We start from the raw sequence: 20609 nt of genomic DNA, 5'->3' as shown, positions 1-20609 counted from the left end.
ATTTTGTCAAATAGTCAGTAAACTTTCAAAATTAATTTAAAACACACATTTGTGCAGAAGTTATTGAAGGGACACTGAACCCACATTTTTTTCTTCTGTGATTCAGATAGAGCATGCAATTTTAAGCAACTTTCTAATTTACTCCTATTATCAATTTTTCTTTGTTCTCTTGCTATCTTTATTTGAAAAAGAAGGCATCTAAGCTTTTTTTTTTTTGGTTTAGTACTCTGGACAGCATTTTTTATTGGTGGATGAATTTATCCACCGATCAGCAAGGACAACCCAGGTTGTTCATCAAAAATGGGCCGGCATCTTATATTCTTGCATTTCAAATAAAGATACCAAGAGAATAAAGAAAAGTTGATAATAGGAGTAAATTAGAAAGTTGCTCTATCTGAATCACAAAAGAAAAAAAATTGGGTTCAGTGTCCCTTTAACTATTTTTTTATATTTGTTATTAGAAAAATAATAAAAACTGTTTGAAGAAAGAAATGTTGATTTATATGGTTTTACATTTAATCATAAAGTTTATTTCTCACATATGTTCATGTACGATTTGTAACTGTTCATATTCTCCTTGTAGCGCTGCAGATTTGATTGTAGAGGTAGCGCATCCTTGTATAACGAAGGAATATGGAGAAAGATTTCTGGCTGCAGCAGATTTCATGGTAAACTACAGTATATTAGTTGCCTTCAAACGTATTTAACCCTTTAGCTGCCAAGCCTTTTTTTCACCCCAGTGCTGAGCTTTTTTTGCTACCTATATTTAAACCCTATTGTAATTAAATTTCAGTGAGTGACCCACAAAATTCTATATTGTTTTTTTTATCAGGCCCAGCAGATTCACAATATATCATTATTATATTTATAATTCATGGCATGTGAAAAAGCTGTGGCTAAAACTGTAAAACAAATGTGTAATTGTTTGTTAGATTTTAGTAATAATATTAAAAAATGACGCAGTGGTCACTGCTGTAACTGTGATCACCTTACTAAATTGTCATCAAGGGTAGCCACATGTGAAATGGGGGCCCATGCAAGGGGCTTTTGGAGGTTATAATGTAGATTAGTGAGGCCTCATTGTGCAGAACAGAAACAAAAGCACTTTTTTTCTTGCAAGGTTTTCACTGTTACCACAGTGATCACCTGACTATACTGTAACTGCAGTGATCACCTGACTATACTGTTACTGCAGTGATCACCTGACTATACTGTAACTGCAGTGATCACCTGACTATACTGTAACTGCAGTGATCACCTGACTATACTGTTACCACAGTGATCACCTGACTAAACTGTTACTGCAGTGATCACCTGACTATACTGTTACCAAAATGATCACCTGACTATACTGTTACTGCAGTGATCACCTGACTATACTGTTACCACAGTGATCACCTGACTATACTGTTACCACAGTGATCACCTGACTATACTGTAACCGCAGTGATCACCTGACTATACTGTTACCACAGTGATCACCTGACTATACTGTAACCGCAGTGATCACCTGACTTTACTGTTACCACAGTGATCACCTAACTAAACTGTTACTGCAGTGATCACCTGACTATACTGTTACTGCAGTGATCACCTGACTATACTGTAACTGCAGTGATCACCTGACTATACTGTTACTGCAGTGATCACCTGACTATACTGTTACTGCAGTGATCACCTGACTATACTGTTACTGCAGTGATCACCTGACTATACTGTAACTGCAGTGATCACCTGACTATACTGTTACTGCAGTGATCACCTGACTATACTGTTACTGCAGTGATCACCTGACTATACTGTTACCACAGTGATCACCTGACTATACTGTTACCACAGTGATCACCTGACTATACTGTTACCACAGTCATCACCTGACTATACTGTAACTGCAGTGATCACCTGACTATACTGTTACCACAGTGATCACCTGACTATACTGTTACCTCAGTGATCACCTGACTATACTGTTACCACAGTGATAACCTGACTATACGGTTACCACAGTGATCACCTGACTATACTGTTACCACAGTGATCACCTGACTATACTGTTACCACAGTCATCACCTGACTATACTGTAACTGCAGTGATCACCTGACTATACTGTTACCACAGTGATCACCTGACTATACTGTTACCTCAGTGATCACCTGACTATACTGTTACCACAGTGATCACCTGACTATACTGTTACCACAGTGATCACCTGACTATACTGTTACCACAGTGATCACCTGACTATACTGTTACCACAGTCATCACCTGACTATACTGTAACTGCAGTGATCACCTGACTATACTGTTACCACAGTGATCACCTGACTATACTGTTACCTCAGTGATCACCTGACTATACTGTTACCACAGTGATAACCTGACTATACGGTTACCTCAGTGATCACCTGACTATACTGTTACTGCAGTGATCACCTGACTATACTGTTACTGCAGTGGTCACCTGACTATACTGTTACCACAGTGATCACCTGACTATACTGTTACCACAGTGATCACCTGACTATACTGTAACTGCAGTGATCACCTGACTATACTGTTACTGCAGTGATCACCTGACTATACTGTTACCAAAATGATCACCTGACTATTCTGTTACTGCAGTGATCACCTGACTATACTGTTACCACAGTGATCACCTGACTATACTGTTACCACAGTGATCACCTGACTATACTGTAACTGCAGTGATCACCTGACTTTACTGTTACCACAGTGATCACCTGACTAAACTGTTACTGCAGTGATCACCTGACTATACTGTTACCAAAATGATCACCTGACTATACTGTTACTGCAGTGATCACCTGACTATACTGTTTCCACAGTGATCACCTGACTATACTGTTACCACAGTGATCACCTGACTATACTGTTACCACAGTCATCACCTGACTATACTGTAACTGCAGTGATCACTTGACTATACTGTTACCAGTGATCACCTGACTATACTGTTACCTCAGTGATCACCTGACTATACTGTTACTGCAGTGATCACCTGACTATACTGTTACTGCAGTGGTCACCTGACTATACTGTTACCACAGTGATCACCTGACTGTGCTGTTACTACAGTGATCACCTGACTATACTGTTACTGCAGTGATCACCTGACTATACTGTTACCACAGTGATCACCTGACTATACTGTTACCGCAGTGATCACCTGACTATACTGTTACTGCAGTGATCACCTGATTATACTGTTACCGCAGTGATCACCTGATTATACTGTTACCGCAGTGATCACCTGACTATACTGTTACTGCAGTGATCACCTGATTATACTGTTACTGCAGTGATCACCTGACTATACTGTTACCCGGGTTAATAGATTTATTTAGTTGCGGCAATGTCGGTGAGCGGCGGAATAGGGGTTAATAGATTTATTATAGTGTTGGCGATGTTGGGGTGCAGGGGAATAGGGGTTAATAACTTTAGTATAGTGGCAGTGATATCGGGAGCGGCAGATTAGTGGTTGATAGTTTTATTTAGGTGGTGGCGATATCGGGGCGGCAGATTTGGGGTTAATAACATTATGTAGGTGGCGGCAATGTCGGTGGGGGGCAGCTTAGAGGTGTTTAGACTCGGGGTTTATGTTAGGGTGTTAGGTTTAAACGTTAGTTTTTTTTCCCAATAGACATCAATGGGCCTGCGTTACGGAGCTTTTCTTTCCGTGATCGCAGGTGTCTTTTTTCTGACCCGCTGTCCCCATTGATGTCTGTGGGGAAAGCATGCACAAGCACGTCAAAACAGAGCTTGTATTGTGTGCGGTATAGAGCTTAAAAACACCATATCACACTCATAAGCCGGCTGTTTCAAACGGCTAGATTACGAGTTTTGCTGTATGAGTGAAAAAGCAGCGTTAAGGCACTTTTTCACTACCGCTGGTATTACGAGTCTTGTCAGAATATCTGTACCGCACACTTTTTTGGTAGTAACGCAACGTAACTACCGCAGCTTTTAAGAAGTCCTTTTTCAATGGGACTTCCATAGCGCCGGTATTACGAGTTTGCCTGTCCGGCCAAAAAGTGAGCGGTACAGCCTATACCGTAAACTGAAAGTCAGTAGTTATGAGTTTTACGCTACAACGCCGTAACATAAAACTCATAACTAAAATGCTAAAAAGTACACTAACACCCATAAACTACCTATTACCCCTAAACCGAGGCCCTCCCGCATCACAAACACTAAAATAAAATTATTAACCCCTAATCTGCTGCTCCGGACATCGCTGCCACTATAATAAACATATTAACCCCTAAACCGCCGTACTCCCGCATCGCAAACACTAGTTAAATATTATTAACCCTTAATCTGCTGTCCCTAACATCGCCACAACCTACATTACTGTTATTAACCCCTAATCTTCTGCCCCCAAAATTGTTGCCACTATACTAAAGTTATTAACCCCTAAACCTAACCCTAAGTTAACCCTAACACCCCTAACTTTAATATAATTAAAATAAATCTAAATAAATATTACTATCATTAACTAAATAATTCCTATTTAAAACTAAATACTTACCTATAAAATAAACCCTAAGCTAGCTACAATATAACTAATAGTTACATTGTATCTAGCTTAGGGTTTATTTTTATTTTACAGGCAAGTTTGTATTTATTTTAACTAGGTAGACTAGTTAGTAGATAGTTATTAACTATTAACTAGCTACCTAGTTAAAATAAATACAAATTTACCTGTAAAATAAAACCTAACCTGTCTTACACTAACACCTAACCTTACACTACAATTAAATAAATTACATTAATTAAATACAATTAACTAAATTACAACCCCCCCCCCCACTAAATTACACAAAATAAAAAAGAAATTATCAAATATTTAAACTAATTAAACCTAATCTAATAGCCCTATCAAAATCTAGGGTTAGATTTAGGGTTAGGGGTTAATAACTTCAGTATAGTGGCGCTGATGTTGGGGTTAATAAGTGTAGGTAGGTAGCGACGACATTGGGGGCAGCAGATTAGGGGTTAATAAGTGTAGGTAGGCAGCGACGACATTGGGGCAGCAGATTAGGGGTTAATAAGTGTAGGTAGGTGGTGGCGACATTGGGGGCGGCAGATTAGGGGTTAATAAGTGTAATGTAGGTGTTGGCGATGTCGGGGGCAGCAGATTAGGGGTGTTTAGACTCGGGGTTTATGTTAGGGTGTTAGGGTTTAATAAGTGTAATGTAGGTGTTGGCGATGTCGGGGGCAGCAGATTAGAATGTGTTTAGACTCGGGGTTTATGTTAGGGTGTTAGGGTTTAATAAGTGTAATGTAGGTGTCGGCGATGTCAGGGGCAGCAGAATAGGGGTGTTTAGACTCTGGATTTATGTTAGGGTGTTAGGTGTAAACATAACTTTTCTTTCCCCATAGGAATCAATGGGGCTGCGTTACGGAGCTTTGCGCTCCTTTTTTGCAGGTGTTAGGCTTTTTTTCAGCCGGCTCTCCCTATTGATGTCTATGGGGAAATCATGCACGAGCACGTAAAACCAGATCAAAGCAGCGCTGTATTGGAGTGCGGTATGGAGCTCAATTTTGCTCAACGCTCACATATTGCCTGCTAACGCCAGGTTTATGAAACCTGTAATAGCAGCGCTATAGGGATGTGAGCGGTGACAATAACTTGCAAGTTAGTACCGAGCCGCTCTTACCGCAAAACTCGTAATCTAGCGGAAAACTTGTAATGGTTGCGCTGTAGAGGTTTTGTTGCATTCGTTAATTTTCCTATAGCGCGCATAACTCATAATCTAGCTGAATGTTAATATCAATTTCTCTGTAAGAGAATAAAAAAAAGCTACTGAGAAATTTGACTGAGCATCCAATGACCATATTTTCAATGTAGTTTTCTTGAGAAGACTCAAAAATGTTCTACAATACAAATTTCTGACTGAATTGAAAAGCACACTAGAAATGTCACTTTATACATCACTCCCTAAGTGAACAAAGTATAATAAGGATTTTTTTTTGCAATCCTGTTTATTTATTTACTTCATTTTTCCTAGATTCTGAATGGCGCGCAAACTGTAGCGCAAGTGCGCTATGGAGTTTTTTCTGGCTCCCTAGAGCGTCTTCAGCCTAATATTATGTAATAACATAAGGACTGGTGAGGCTAGAGAGGTTAAAGTCGCTCTAGGTAGCGGGAAAAAAAACAGTTTGCGCGCCACTTATAATCTAGGCGTTTGTTTATTTATGTAGGTTGGCTCCCCCACAGGACTAGCAGATCATGACACTGAGATTAAACTGAGAGAAAAAGCAAAGCATTCTGGGCACACTCTCTACATCCCGAGTGGAGCATTCTGGGGTGGAGAAGATATCCAGAAAATGTCAGACAGAGGGACACTAAAAGTAAGATTAAATTGCATGAAACAGTGAGATACAGGCTGCATGATTAGGGTCAAATTAACATCGGTTTTCATTTTATAATGCTGTATGTTCATTAAAGGGACAGTCAACACCAGAATTTTTGTTGTTTAAAAAGATAGATACTCCCTTTATTACCCATTCCCCAGTTTTGCAAAACCAACACAGTTATAATAATATACTTTTTACTTCTGTGACTAACTTGTATCTAAGCATCTTCTGACCGCCCCTAATCACATGACTTTTAGTTATTATCTATTGACTTGCATTTTAGCCAATTAGTGCAGTGTCTGCCACTAGCCACGAGCGTGATCACAATGCTATCTATATGGCCTACATGAGCTAGCTCTCCCCTGCTGTGAAAAGTAAATAAAATAGAGGCGGCCTTCAAGGGCTTAGAAATTATCATATGCACCTTCCTAGGTTTGCTTTCAACTAGAATACCAAGAGAACACAGCAAAATTGTTGATAAAAGTAAATTGGAAAGTTGTTTAAAATTACATGCTCTATTTGAAAAATGTAAGTTTTTTTTGGACTTGACTGTCCCTTTAAGTGACTGTGACACCCCCCAAAGCCACTAGTATGAATAGAATTGGCGCTCAGGGACTCATCTTTTTCTGGTACAGCAGCCCACCTGTGAGCAAGTTATCTGTGTGCTTACCGTTCCTTCACATGCATGACAGAAATTGTTCAATGTGTCTTCAATGATTCAGATAGAGCATCCATGTTTCCAATGTACTTGTATAATCGCATTTGCTTCATTCTCTTGGTATACAAAAAAGTGAAAAAGATTTTGGTGCGCAAATCTAACCCCTGCATAAACACTACTCTGTTCCCGAAATACAGTGTAAAAAGTGGTTCAATTATAAAAGGTGTGTAAATGCACTGTACAGCACGGGGATACTTAGATATAGAAAAAGAATAGCATACTATGTATGAATATATTTGTTATACCTTTCTGGGAGTACAAAATATTATTAGGTTATATCTTATAGATAAAGAGTTGCATACTATGTATGAATAAATTGAATACACTGGCCTCCAATTTTGGAGTTAAAAAATTAATATTACTTGGTATCTACGGTTTGAATAAAGAGACATATAGAAACTAGAATGAAAAATTATGCTACATTGTATCAATAGATAAAGAAATGCATACTATGTATGAATATAATTATTGCACTGGTCCCTAATATAAAACTTGAAAAAATTAAATTACTTGGTGCATTCAAATGAAAAACCCATATATAAACTGATATGACTAGTAGATATAAATGGATACACTGTACCAACTGATAATAAACACAATGATTTATTTGTCTATAAGATAGGGGGCGCCCTAAAGATTAGCACTCAATTGGCTATATAGTGTATATAATACTAATGGGTAAGATGTACAAGGGAGGACAATCTCGATAAACCTATTGACAAAATAATAATTAAACTAAATACAAAATAAATATGATATAAAATAATAAATAATTATATAAAGAAAGTCTTTAGATTGTACAAAAAGGTGATGGAGAGGCAGCAATCTGTAGCGGACCCGGCCTGGATCCAAGAGGGTAATCTAAAAACAGAGAAAAAGACAGATGCGCCACATGGCCCAATATTGTTTGATCCACAGAATTAGATTACCAGATTGTATTCTATCAAACTCACAATCTTGAAAGCACTCCAATTAGTGCAGTGGGAGCAGTCTGGGATCTATAACAGTCACCCAGCAGACCGACCTCTTGGGGTGAAGATGGATGTTCTGTAGTAAAACACAAGGGGACACAAAGGTGCCTATATGGCCTAGTACAGTCTTATACTAGAAGCAATAGTATGTGTGGTAAGATATATACTCACAAAAAGTAAAGCATCTCCATTGATGCTAATCAGACAGGATGGGGTCAATATAGTCTGAGGAAACAGTCTGTGACTGAGAAACGCGTCGCTGTATTTTAATTTATATCAGTAAAGTTTAATACTTTTTTAACTCAAACACTTGCTACTGTGTTTTATTTGGATCAACACATTGTCCATTGGACCTCTGCTGTCTGCCTCCTGTGGAAGCCTTGGTACAGTCTGTTGGTTGACTATATTGACCCCATCCTGTCTGATTAGCATCAATGGAGATGCTTTACTTTTTGTGAGTATATATCTTACCACACATACTATTGCTTCTAGTATAAGACTGTACTAGGCCATATAGGCACCTTTGTGTCCCCTTGTGTTTTACTACAGAACATCCATCTTCACCCCAAGAGGTCGGTCTGCTGGGTGACTGTTATAGATCCCAGACTGCTCCCACTGCACTAATTGGAGTGCTTTCAAGATTGTGAGTTTGATAGAATACAATCTGATAATCTAATTCTGTGGATCAAACAATATTGGGCCATGTGGCGCATCTGTCTTTTTCTCTGTTTTTACAATTATTTATTTATTACTGTTCAAATTAAATATATTTAAAAAGTCTTTTTAAATATATTTAATTTGAACAGTGACCGGTCACATTAGTACCTGATTCATTTTATATGTTTTTAGACCTTATGTCATTTAAATAAATTGTGTTTATTATCAGTTGGTACAGTGTATCCATTTATATCTACTAGTCATATCAGTTTATATATGGGTTTTTCATTTGAATGCACCAAGTAATTTAATTTTTTCAAGTTTTATATTAGGGACCAGTGCAATAATTATATTCATACATAGTATGCATTTCTTTATCTATTGATACAATGTAGCATAATTTTTGATTCTAGTTTCTATATGTCTCTTTATTCAAACCGTAGATACCAAGTAATATTAATTTTTTAACTCCAAAATTGGAGGCCAGTGTATTCAATTTATTCATACATAGTATGCAACTCTTTATCTATAAGATATAACCTAATAATATTTTGTACTCCCAGAAAGGTATAACAAATATATTCATACATAGTATGCTATTCTTTTTCTATACTTTTATACTTATTATCATTCTCTTGGTATCCCTTGTTGAAGGAGCAGCAATGCACTACTGGGAGCTAGCTGACCTTATTGGGTGAGCCAATGACAAGAGGCATATATGTGCAGTCTCCAATCAGCAGCTAGCTCCTTGTCGCGCATTGCTGCTTCTGAGCCTACTTAGTTATGATTTTCAACAAAGGATACTAAGATAACAAAGTAAATTGGACAATAAAATTAACTAGAAAGTTAATTAATTGCATGGTCTATCTGAATCATGAAAGTTGAATTTTGGGTTTACTGTCAGATTCAGGGTTATGGGAGTCTGGTGAACACATCAAAGGGACAATAAATACTTTGAGATGTTAATATAAAATGGTTTACCTTATATAACTTCATTATTTATTTTGTCCCCCTTTTCTGTAATTCCATTCTGAAATTGTGAGCTTTTTAGTTCCTGTAAGAAATGGAAGTGCAGAACACTGTTATATACCTCACAGCCAATGGCTGCACACTCTAGTGACCTATTTATAACTGTCCCTAATTGGCCACAGCAGAGAAGGTAACCCAAGTTACAACATGGCAGCTCCCATTGTTTTATAGACACTAAAAACTTTAAACTTATTTTGTCAATATTTAAACAGCTAATGAAACTGTCAAAAATAAATCTACATGCAATTCTCAGACTAATCTTTTCTTTGAATGCATCATTCTACCTAGCATTTATTTAGTGTTTAATGTCCCTTTAAATAAGCAGCCAAAGGAAGCTAAAATGTACAACTGCAGTAAGGAGGGGACACATATACAGAAATATCTGCAGTCACTTTATTTATTAGTTACAATGCTAGCCTCCTTGGGATGTTATCTGATGTCAGGGACTACAGAAAATGTATAAATGTTAAACTTCATAGAATTTTGTCTTCTTTCCCATGTACCATGTAACCAGCAAAATTGTTTCTCTATCACCAGGGTCTTAGGGTGACCATGACTAAACATCCAAACAGCTTTCTTGTTGAAGGCCCATTGGCAGAGAGAAATCAGCAAGCGTTGCATGGCAGGACTGTACTTTATGAAGGTCCTGTACGCGGTTTGTGTCCTTGGGCTCCCAATAACGTAAACACAATGGCTGCTGCCTGCATGGCGGCACATACTCTGGGATTTGATGGCGTAATTGGAGTGTTGGTGGCCGATCCTACGTAAGTCAAAGTGAGGATATTAACCCTATACTATAGCTAGAATTTTAATGATTATCAAAAAACACTAGGATTTAACAAAAGGTTAAGAAAACACAATTAAAATACTGGAAGATTATCAATGAGTGATTATTGAATACAATTAAAAAATAACAGCATAGATCAGGAAAGTTTAAAGAGACATGGGGGTTTATTTATCAATGTGCGAGCGGACATGATACGAAGTAGAATATCATGTCCGCCGCACATCACTAAATGGCGACAGCATACGCTGTCGCCATTTATCATTGCACCGGCAGTTCTTGTGAACTGCTGGCGCAATGCCGCCCCTTGCACATTCGCAGCCAATCGGCAGCTAGCAGGGGGTGTCAATCAACCCGATCGTATTTCGATCGGGTTGATTTCTGTCCGCCACCTCAGAGCAGGCGGACAAGTTATGGAGCAGCGGTCTTTAGACCATACGGAGCTTGATAAATATGCCCCATGGAAATCAAAATAAAGTGCTGCTTTATTTACTTATTTACTTTACAAAATATCAGTGCTGCATGCACAACCTCAGTGCACGCGCACAGACGCTAAGTAGCTATGTCTGTAAAGGGGGCACATACTATTGGAGCGCCAATGGTAGTCGTATGACTCAGCTGTGCAACTAGGCTGCTGAAAAGAGACATTAAACACTTTGAGATGGTAATATAAAATGATAAATCATATCTATAAAAAAACTCTACAATATACTTTCATTATTTATTTTGTCCCCTTTTCGTGTAATTGCATTCTGAAATAGTGAGCTTTTCAGTTCCGGTTAGAAATGGAAGTGCAGAACACTGTTATATACCACACAGCCATTGGCTGCACACTCTAGTGACCTATTTATAACTGTCTCTAGTTGGCCACAGCAGAGAAGGTAACCTAAGTTACAACATGGCAGCTCCCATTGTTTTATAGACACTAAAACTTTACAATTTTTTTGTCAATAAACAACCAATGAAACTTTAACAATACATCTACATATTATTCTCACACTAATCTTTTCTTTGAATATATCATTCTATCTAGCATTTATTTAGTGTTTAATGTCCCTTTAAGTCAGCATGTGTTTCACACCAACGGCATATTTTTGTGTGCCACCGTGCCCAAGCAAGCTCTCCCCCTCTGCCCTATACAAATTACTGTGTGAATATGTGGTCTTACAAACAGATTTGAAGGACTATATGGGCACTATGTCATTAGTATGTGCAGATCTATGACTGAGGGATGAACTATTGTTGACATCTAAAAGCATGACTTTACAGTTCTAGTATAGGTCATGACAAGAAGAAAACGGCGCATCCACGAATCACAGCAGCGTTTATTCAGGTAAATGACACACACAGAAAATTGCACACTTACAAGATGACAGTAATGTATGAGCGGTAATGCCCTCTGGCTAGTTGTCTTTCGCCTGTAGCAAATCTCAGCGGGAACACCTCAGACGCCGACCAGCAGCACCAAGAGACCCGCTTCTTGTCACATACGGCAGGTGCCAAAGAGAAACTCAAAAGAGCAGCAGTCCTAAACACTTTGATGGTAGGAGTTAGTTACCCTACGCGTTTCCTCTGCACACGGGCAGACTTCTTCAGGGGTACATGAAAATACAAGCTAACAAACTACCTGTAGGACTGCAATTTATACACACACCTCTGACATACTTCCTCTCAGGAAGGGATTTACCTTTTTACCACATACATCCTTATACACTCGTATCTGACAGATTACTTGCATTATATGGGCACTAGTGGTTAAAAAAGGCTCTCACATATATAACTACACTAAAATAGCAACATATCTAAACAAGTATTAAATGCATTTAGCTGTATAAAAATAGATATATATAGCTATATTATAATTCATAAAATCATTTGATCCATATAAAAACACCAACATAAATGCAAACAATGTATAAAGCCACAAGAATTAATCAAGATATAAAACTAGCCCAATACTAAATCTATAAAAAAAAAAAATTCTATAAAAAACTCTATCTCTAGTAGACCGAATACTAAAATTTATAATAAGATAAGCCTAATATTTATTACCTATAAAATTGAGGATGTGGAGTATTAAATTTATTAAAAACCTAAATAAATAAAATAGATGAAAAAATTTTATATTAACCCATGAATGCCTGGAGGTCAATATCAATATTTAAACCTTTTGGTTCCAAACACTCTAAGCGATGGATCCATTTGGTTTCGCACTTTCTAAGTAGCAACAATCTCCTATTAGGACATGGTCCAGGTTTAATTTGTTCCAAAATTCTAATCTTCAAATCACTAAAATCCCTATTATGTACATAATTGAAATGGTTAGATACACTATGTTTATCATACCCTGGTTTAATGTTCTCAACGTGTTCGTACCACCTTCTTTTTATACATCTTTTTGTACGACCTACATATATTTTCCCACATTTACATAACAATTGGTAAACCACATATGTGGATTTACAGTTTGTAATTTTTTCTAAAACATTTAAAAGTACCAGCTTGTGCTTGCAGCCAGTGGGAGGAGGGAATAATGTTACTTTTTAATTTTGAGGGAGCCACCATACTTTTTAAGTTCCTATTTTTCTTAAAGATAACCTGGGGATTCATTCCTATTTGATCTTTTAAAATAGGGTCACCCCTTAGTACTTCCCAGTGTTTCTTCAAAATGTTCTTAACTACTTGAGCACCCTCATTATATGTGGTGATAAATTTAACCTGACTGTGGTTATCCTGGAATCTGTTGTTATTCTTGGTACTCTTATAATCTCTGGGGAAAGTTCTACACTTTTCCTTTGCCTCTTCAATTAAATCTCTGTTATATCCTTTTACTAACAGTTTATTTTCCAGAACTTTGGCCTCGTCCATATAGTCATCCTCATATGTACAGTTCCGCCTAATGCGTCTAAACTGTCCATAAGGGATATTGTCCTTCCACCTTTTTAAGTGTCCACTGCTGGCATTTAAAAAGCCATTTCTGTCTGATGGCTTTCTAAAGTTTCTAACAGCCACTTTATTTTCTTTTATGAAAAGGGTAATATCTAAAAAATCGATAGAATCCCTGTTAGTACAACTCGTGAAAGTGAGATTATATGCATTGTTATTCATGTATTTTAAAAATTCACTTGCTTCTTCTTCCGTTCCTTTCCATATAAGTACTATATCATCTATATACCTGTAAAACTTATGTATATTATCTCTATATGGATTATTTTTCCAAATACATTTATTCTCATAATAGGCCATATAGATGTTGGCATATGACGGTGCCATCGTGGTACCCATGGCCGTACCCTGTATTTGCCTGTAGAAAGTTCCCTCAAACTGAAAATAATTATATTCTAATATAAAATAAATAGCTTCTGTCAGAAAATCTACATGGATTTCTGGGATATTCCATCCTCCACACATCTCTCTAAAGGCAACTACACCTAAATCATGGGGGATATTTGTGTAGAGGGCGGAAACATCACATGTCATCCAAATGAAGTTAGTTTGAAGTTGATTATTTTTTTAAAGGGGAAGTTCTACTGGTGCCCCACCTGATTCAGTGTAGCGCTGTCATTTTCTCCTGTTCTAGTATAGGTCAGATTTAATATAAGTGAATATTAATGGTATCTGTGATTCTCTGCATATAAAAACATCCTGCAATACCAGTTGCTACAGTAACTGTGTGGGTTTTCAGTATACCAGACTGGCACTATGTGGACATTGAAGTCACTGGACCAACCAATGAGAAAACGGGTCAAGTGTTTACAGTGCAAACCAGCAGACGTAACCCTGCAGCGCCCAGCTCGGTCACTGGCAGTGCCACTTTCATGTCATTCTGGAGCAGTGTTCTGGGTAACAAACTTCTTTATTAAGTTCTATACATTACCTCTTCTATGTATCATGAAAATGATGGTCAACAACATTTTGAATAAGTTATTAATAATTTGCCCTTTGTAAAAAAGAAAACATACAACGTATCCTCCCATTGGTTATTGCTCTAAGGACTTTTCTAATAAATGTTGTCTTTTGTAAATATTTTTAATGATGAAATAATCATAATTTTATCCTCCCCCAGCGCTTGTCATTGTCACCCCAATTCAATGGACATGGAAGTAAAAAATTAAACTTTCATGATTCAGAAAGAAGATATATTTTTTAAAAACAGTGTTTGCCTGTTGTAGTGTATTAAATTGTATATAAACAGCACCTTAACCTTAGTTTTGTCATTTGACATATCTGATTTTGCCTGTCTCTATTGAAAATACACATACAGCAGGATTATTTTTTGTAAATATATATAAACAAGAGGTAGGAGTAAAAATCAACCTCACAGTTGGTGGGGTGCTGGAAGCCCAACTCATATGAAACAATATTCCTGCAGCAGCTTTGAAAACAATTAACTCTTATCAGCTGCTTGTCTGAGTACATTATTCCTCTATGTATAGTAAAATATACCTGGTCCTACAACACGCTACACAGTCACTGGTTAGATAGCACAAGCTCACTTACTTGTCTACATTATTGGCCACACTAAATCAGACCAGGAATATGAACTCCATCAGCCTTCTCAAAGCCTGAACTGCTCTTTGTTTACAAAGCCTTGTAAATTGTGCTAACAAATTGACAGTGTTAAATGACATTTGTATACAGATTTGTTTTGCATTTGTATGTGCTTAATTGATAATATATAATACGCACATCTATATAATATTTTTTGCCTTGAAATACAATTTCTCTTGTGCAATATTTTAAATATTTGATACATCTGTCTAATCAATATTTATTTTTTGCCTCCAGCTTGTTCAGGTCATGGAGGAAAAATCTGTCTCTGCTGACATTAATTTCTGATGTGTCTTGGAATTTTAGTTTTATGCCCTGTTCAAAACACCTTTGCTTTGGAGATACAGTATTTTTTTTCTGCGGCATCTACAGCAGTGAAAAAAAAAATGTCAACATTCACTTAAGTAAATACATCAAATAAATAAAATAGAATTTTCAACAACAATGTTGCCAGACTCAATTTAAGGATTTAAAAACGTTTTGATTTATTCAAGTCCAAGATGGTACAGATTTATCATGATAAGTGGTTCTCTAATTTGTATTCTTTTTTTTAGGTACATTTGTTTTGTCACCTACAGACTGTTGGAAAGGTCATAAAGATATGATTTAAAGGAACAGGAAACCTAACATTTTTCTTTCATCATTCAGATAGATCATACTACTTTAAACAACTGTCCATACTTTTATTATCTAATTTGAATCATTCTCTTAGCATCTTTTGTTGAAAGAGCAGGAAGAGGCATATATGTATAGCCACCAATTAGCAGCGTCTGAGCCTACCTAGGTACACTTTTCAACAAAGGATACAAAAAGAATGAAACAAATTAGACAATAAATTGAAAAGTTATTTAAAATTGCATGAAAGAAAAAATTGTGTGTTTTTAAGTGGGATACATGTGTGGGGTGGGAGGAAGGAAACATTACAATTAGAGCACAAAAGTATGAGCAGTACAGAGCGTAAATATCTAACAAATCTATGGTTAATATTTAACATGCTCATGGTAGTATAGTGCACGCTACACTATTCATATCAGTTAGCACAGGAACATAAAACCCCCAATTTTCATTTCATGATTCAGATACCGCAAGCAATGTTAAACAACTTTCTAATTTACTTCTATTATCAAATTTAATTTGTTCTCTAACACCTAGATTACGAGTTTTACGCAAAACAGGGTGCGAAACTAACGCCACAAAAGTTGCGTTATTTCACTCTCCATAGAGCTGCCATTACGAGTTACTGAAAAGCCTCCTTGTGCGTGCGATATGGTGGCATTAAGCTCCATAACGCACAAAATCCAAGGGCTGAGTTGACGTGCTCGTGCACGCTTTCCCCTATAGACATCAATGGGGAGAGAGTGTTAGAAAAAACCTAACACCTGAAATGCGGAATGAAAAATCTGTGTAACGCAACCCCATTGATGTCTATGGAGAAAAAAAAGCTACGTTTAATCAAACACCCTAACATAAACCCCTAATCTAAACACCCCTAATCCGCCACCTCCGACATCACCAACACATAAATAAAGGTTATTAACCCCTAGTCCGCCGGTGGCGACATCACCAACACTAATAAAAGCTAATAACCCCAAATCCGCCGCTCCCCAAAATCACTGACACTTTAATAAACCAATTAACCCTTAAACCTCCGGCCTCCCACATCGCCACCACTAAATAATCCTATTAACCCCTAAACCTCCGGCCTCCCACATCGCCGCCACTAAATAAACCTATTAACCCCTAAACCTCCGGCCTCCCACATTGCCGCCACTGAATAAACCTATTAACCCCTAAACCTCTGGCCTCCTGCATTGCAGCCACTAAATAAACCTATTAACCCCTAAACCTCCGGCCTCCCACAACGCAGCCACTAAATAAACCTATTAACCCCTAAACCTCCGACCTCCCACATTGCTGCCACTAAATAAACCTATTAACCCCTAAACCTCCAGCCTCCCACATCGCCACCACTAAATAAACCTATTAACCCCTAAACCTCAGGCCTTCCACATCGCTGCCACTAAATAAACCTATTAACCCCTAAACCTCCAGCCTCTCACATCACTGCCACTAAATAAACCTATTAACCCCTAAACTGCCGGCACCCCACATTGCAAAACACTAAATTAAACTATTAACCCTTAAACCTTACACCCCCCTAACTTTAAATTAAAATTACAATATAACTATATTTGAATATATAAAAACTTACCTGTGAAATAAACATAAACCTAACATTAAACTATAAATTAACCTAACATAACTATTCTAATAAAATAAAAAAAATACTACCTATTAAAAAATCTATATTCCAATTTTTTTTAAAACTAACACTACGGAAAATAAAAAAATAAAAAAAATAAAAACAATTACACATAATCTAATAGCCCTATAAAATAAAAAGACCCCCGAAATAAAAACACCCCCTAGCCTACAATAAACTACCAATAGCCCTTAAAAAGCGACTTTTGTAGGGCATTGTCCTAAGTTAAACAGCTCTTTTACCTGTAAAAAAAAATACAAAGTAATTGTAATGGAGTATACAATTAAGTATAAGTAGTTCTAATCTGCGTTTGAAATAATAACTCTGCTAAGTCTAAATTATTAAATAAGTGATATAAAATAATGTTCCATATCATTCACACTATTATCTTTATTAAGGACTATATGTCACAAAAAAAAGAAAAAAGGAATATCATTCATACAAATGGCTTGAGGAGGAAGCGTTTTTGCGAATCGCACGTCAGGGGTCCTCAGGAGAAACTTTGTCTCTCCGTTTTGTTTTAACTAAGCTTACCATGGTATAAAATAGATTCCCTACTACTCATATGAATATTTCAGCCTAACAGTCAGTTTAAAAATTGTAAAGATAATTTAATCTCAGCCCTCGGATTGTAAGGGCGTAGTTTATATTGATAGTTCACTGCTGGCTGTTACAATTTAACCCCTTAATGACCGAGGACGTGCAGGGTACGTCCTCAAAAAAAAGGCAGTTAACGCCTGAGGACGTACCCTGCACGTCCTCGGTGTGGAAAGCAGCTGGAAGCGATCCTGCTCGCTTCCAGCTGCTTTCCGGTTATTGCAGTGATGCCTCGATATGGAGGCATCCTGCAATAACCTGACATGGCCATCCGATGCAGAGAGAGCCACTCTGTGGCCCTCTCTGCACCGGACATCGATGGCCGGTATCGTTGGTGGGTGGGAGCCGACTTGGGAGGCGGGTGGGCGGCCATCGGTGTGCCGTGTGACGTTGAGGGGGGCGGGATCGGGGGCGGGACCGTCGGGGGCGCGCACGGACGCGCGCGCGTGCACGGAGGGTGGCGGGCGGGCGCGTGCACGGGGCGGGAGCGGGTGGGAACCGCTACACTACGGAAAATGAATTAAAAGTTAAAAGTTAAAAGTAGCATAAGCACAACAAAAAAAAACACAAAAAGAGATCGTGGAGGGGTGGGGGGTTGGTTTTTGTGTGGGGGGAAGCTACACTACAGAAACGTTAAAAAAATGTACAACAAAAACATTTTTTCTTATAAACTGGGTACTGGCAGACAGCTGCCAGTACCCAAGATGGCGCCAATTAAGTTAGAGTGGGAGGGTTATAGAGCTGTTTGGGGGGGATCAGTGAGGTTGGGGGCTAAGGGGGGACTTTTACACAGCAGCATATTTAAATATGCTTTTAAAAATACCACCAAAAAACAAATATAGCTTTTATTTTAGTACTGGCAGACTTTCTGCCAGTACTTAAGATGGCGGGGACAATTGTGGGGTGGGGGAGGGAAGAGAGCTGTTTGGGAGGGATCAGGGGGTCTGATGTTTCAGGTGGGAGGCTGAGCTCTACACTAAATCTAATATTAACCCTGCAAGCTCTCTACAAGCTACCTAATTAACCCCTTCACTGCTAGCCATAATACACGTGTGATGCGCAGCGGCATTTAGCGGCCTTCAAAATACCAAAAAGCAATGCCAAAGCCATATATGTCTGCTATTTCTGAACAAAGGGGATCCCAGAGAAGCATTTACAACCATTTGTGCCATAACTGCACAAGCTGTTTGTAAATGATTTCAGTGAGAAACCTAAAATTGTGAAAAATTTTACGTTTTTTTTAATTTGATCGCATTTAGCGGTGAAATGGTGGCATGAAATATACCAAAATGGGCCTAGATCAATACTTGGGGTTGTCTACTACACTACACTAAAGCTAAAATTACCCCAAAAAGCTCCCTACATGCTCCCTAATTAACCCCTTCACTGCTGGGCATAATACACGTGTGGTGCGCAGTGGCATTTAGTGGCATTCTAATTACCAAAAAGCAACACCAAAGCCATATAAGTATGCTATTTCTGAACAAAGGGGATCCCAGAGAAGAATTTACAACCATTTAAGCCATAATTGCACAAGCTGTTTGTAAATAATTTCAGTGAGAAACCTAAAGTTTATGAAAAAATTTGTGAAAAAGTGAACGATTTTTTTTATTTGATCGCATTTGGCGGTGAAATGGTTGCATGAAATATACCAAAATGGGCCTAGATCAATACTTTGGGTTGTCTACTAAAAAAAAATATATACATGTCAATGGATATTCAGAGATTCCTGAAAGATATCAGTGTTCTAATGTAACTAGCGCTAATTTTGAAAAATAATGGCTTGGAAATAGCAAAGTGCTACTTGTATTTATTGCCCTATAACTTGCAAAAAAAGCAAAGAACATGTAAACATTGGGTATTTCTAAACTCAGGACAATATTTAGAAACTATTTAGCATAGGTGTTTTTTGGTGGTTGTAGATATGTAACAGATTTTGGGGGTCAAAGTTAGAAAAAGTGGGTTTTTTTTCAATTTTTCCTCATATTTTATAATTTTTTTTATAGTAAATTATAAGATATGATGAAAATAATGGTATCTTTAGAAAGTCCATTTAATGGCGAGAAAAACGGTATATAATATGTGTGGGTACAGTAAATGAGTAAGAAGAAAATTACAGCTAAACACAAACACAGCAGAAATGTAAAAATAGCCTTGGTCCCAAACGGACAGAAAATGGAAAAGTGCTGTGGTCATTAAGGGGTTAATATTACACTAGCTGCATTAACTTAGATGGGAATCCTACTATTCCATCCTGGTTTAAGTGTTTTTAATTTAAGCTCAAGCCATTTGTATGCATGATATTCCTTTTTTCTTTTTTTTTGTGACATATAATTCTTAATAAAGATAATAGTGTGAATGATATGGAACATTATTTTATATCACTTATTTAACTACTGTATTTCGACTTAGCAGAGTTATTATTTCAAACGCAGATTAGAACTACTTATACTTAATCGTATACTCCATTACAATTACTTTGTTAGTTGTTACAGCCTATACACCACCTTGTCACGCATCTAGGGATGGGACAACAGGCTTCGATGGCTGTTCAGCTCATGGCTGCACTAAGATAGTCCCTGTATTTGGATGAGGAAATCTCCACAACAAATAAGCAGACTTTTGACCATGCTATTAAACGGCCTACATTTTTGAGA

General features: G+C 37.6%; 1 protein-coding gene across 1 annotated transcript in view; it reads left to right on the top strand.

Annotated features, from left to right (window-relative positions):
• The window catches only part of ASPDH (aspartate dehydrogenase domain containing), a 39138-nt gene extending 23607 nt beyond the window's left edge, over window positions 1–15531 (top strand). The window contains exons 4-8 of the mRNA XM_053689842.1: window positions 584–668; window positions 6227–6376; window positions 10295–10521; window positions 14227–14384; window positions 15330–15531. Coding sequence (XP_053545817.1) covers window positions 584–668; window positions 6227–6376; window positions 10295–10521; window positions 14227–14384; window positions 15330–15367 — 658 coding nt within the window. The 3' untranslated portion in view covers window positions 15368–15531. The remainder of the gene's footprint in view (window positions 1–583; window positions 669–6226; window positions 6377–10294; window positions 10522–14226; window positions 14385–15329) is intronic.
• The last annotated feature ends 5078 nt before the right edge of the window (window positions 15532–20609 follow it).

The sequence above is a fragment of the Bombina bombina genome, chromosome 8, assembly GCF_027579735.1.
Source record: "Bombina bombina isolate aBomBom1 chromosome 8, aBomBom1.pri, whole genome shotgun sequence".
Lineage (NCBI taxonomy): Eukaryota > Metazoa > Chordata > Amphibia > Anura > Bombinatoridae > Bombina > Bombina bombina.
This window is presented reverse-complemented; position numbering and strand designations above follow the sequence as displayed.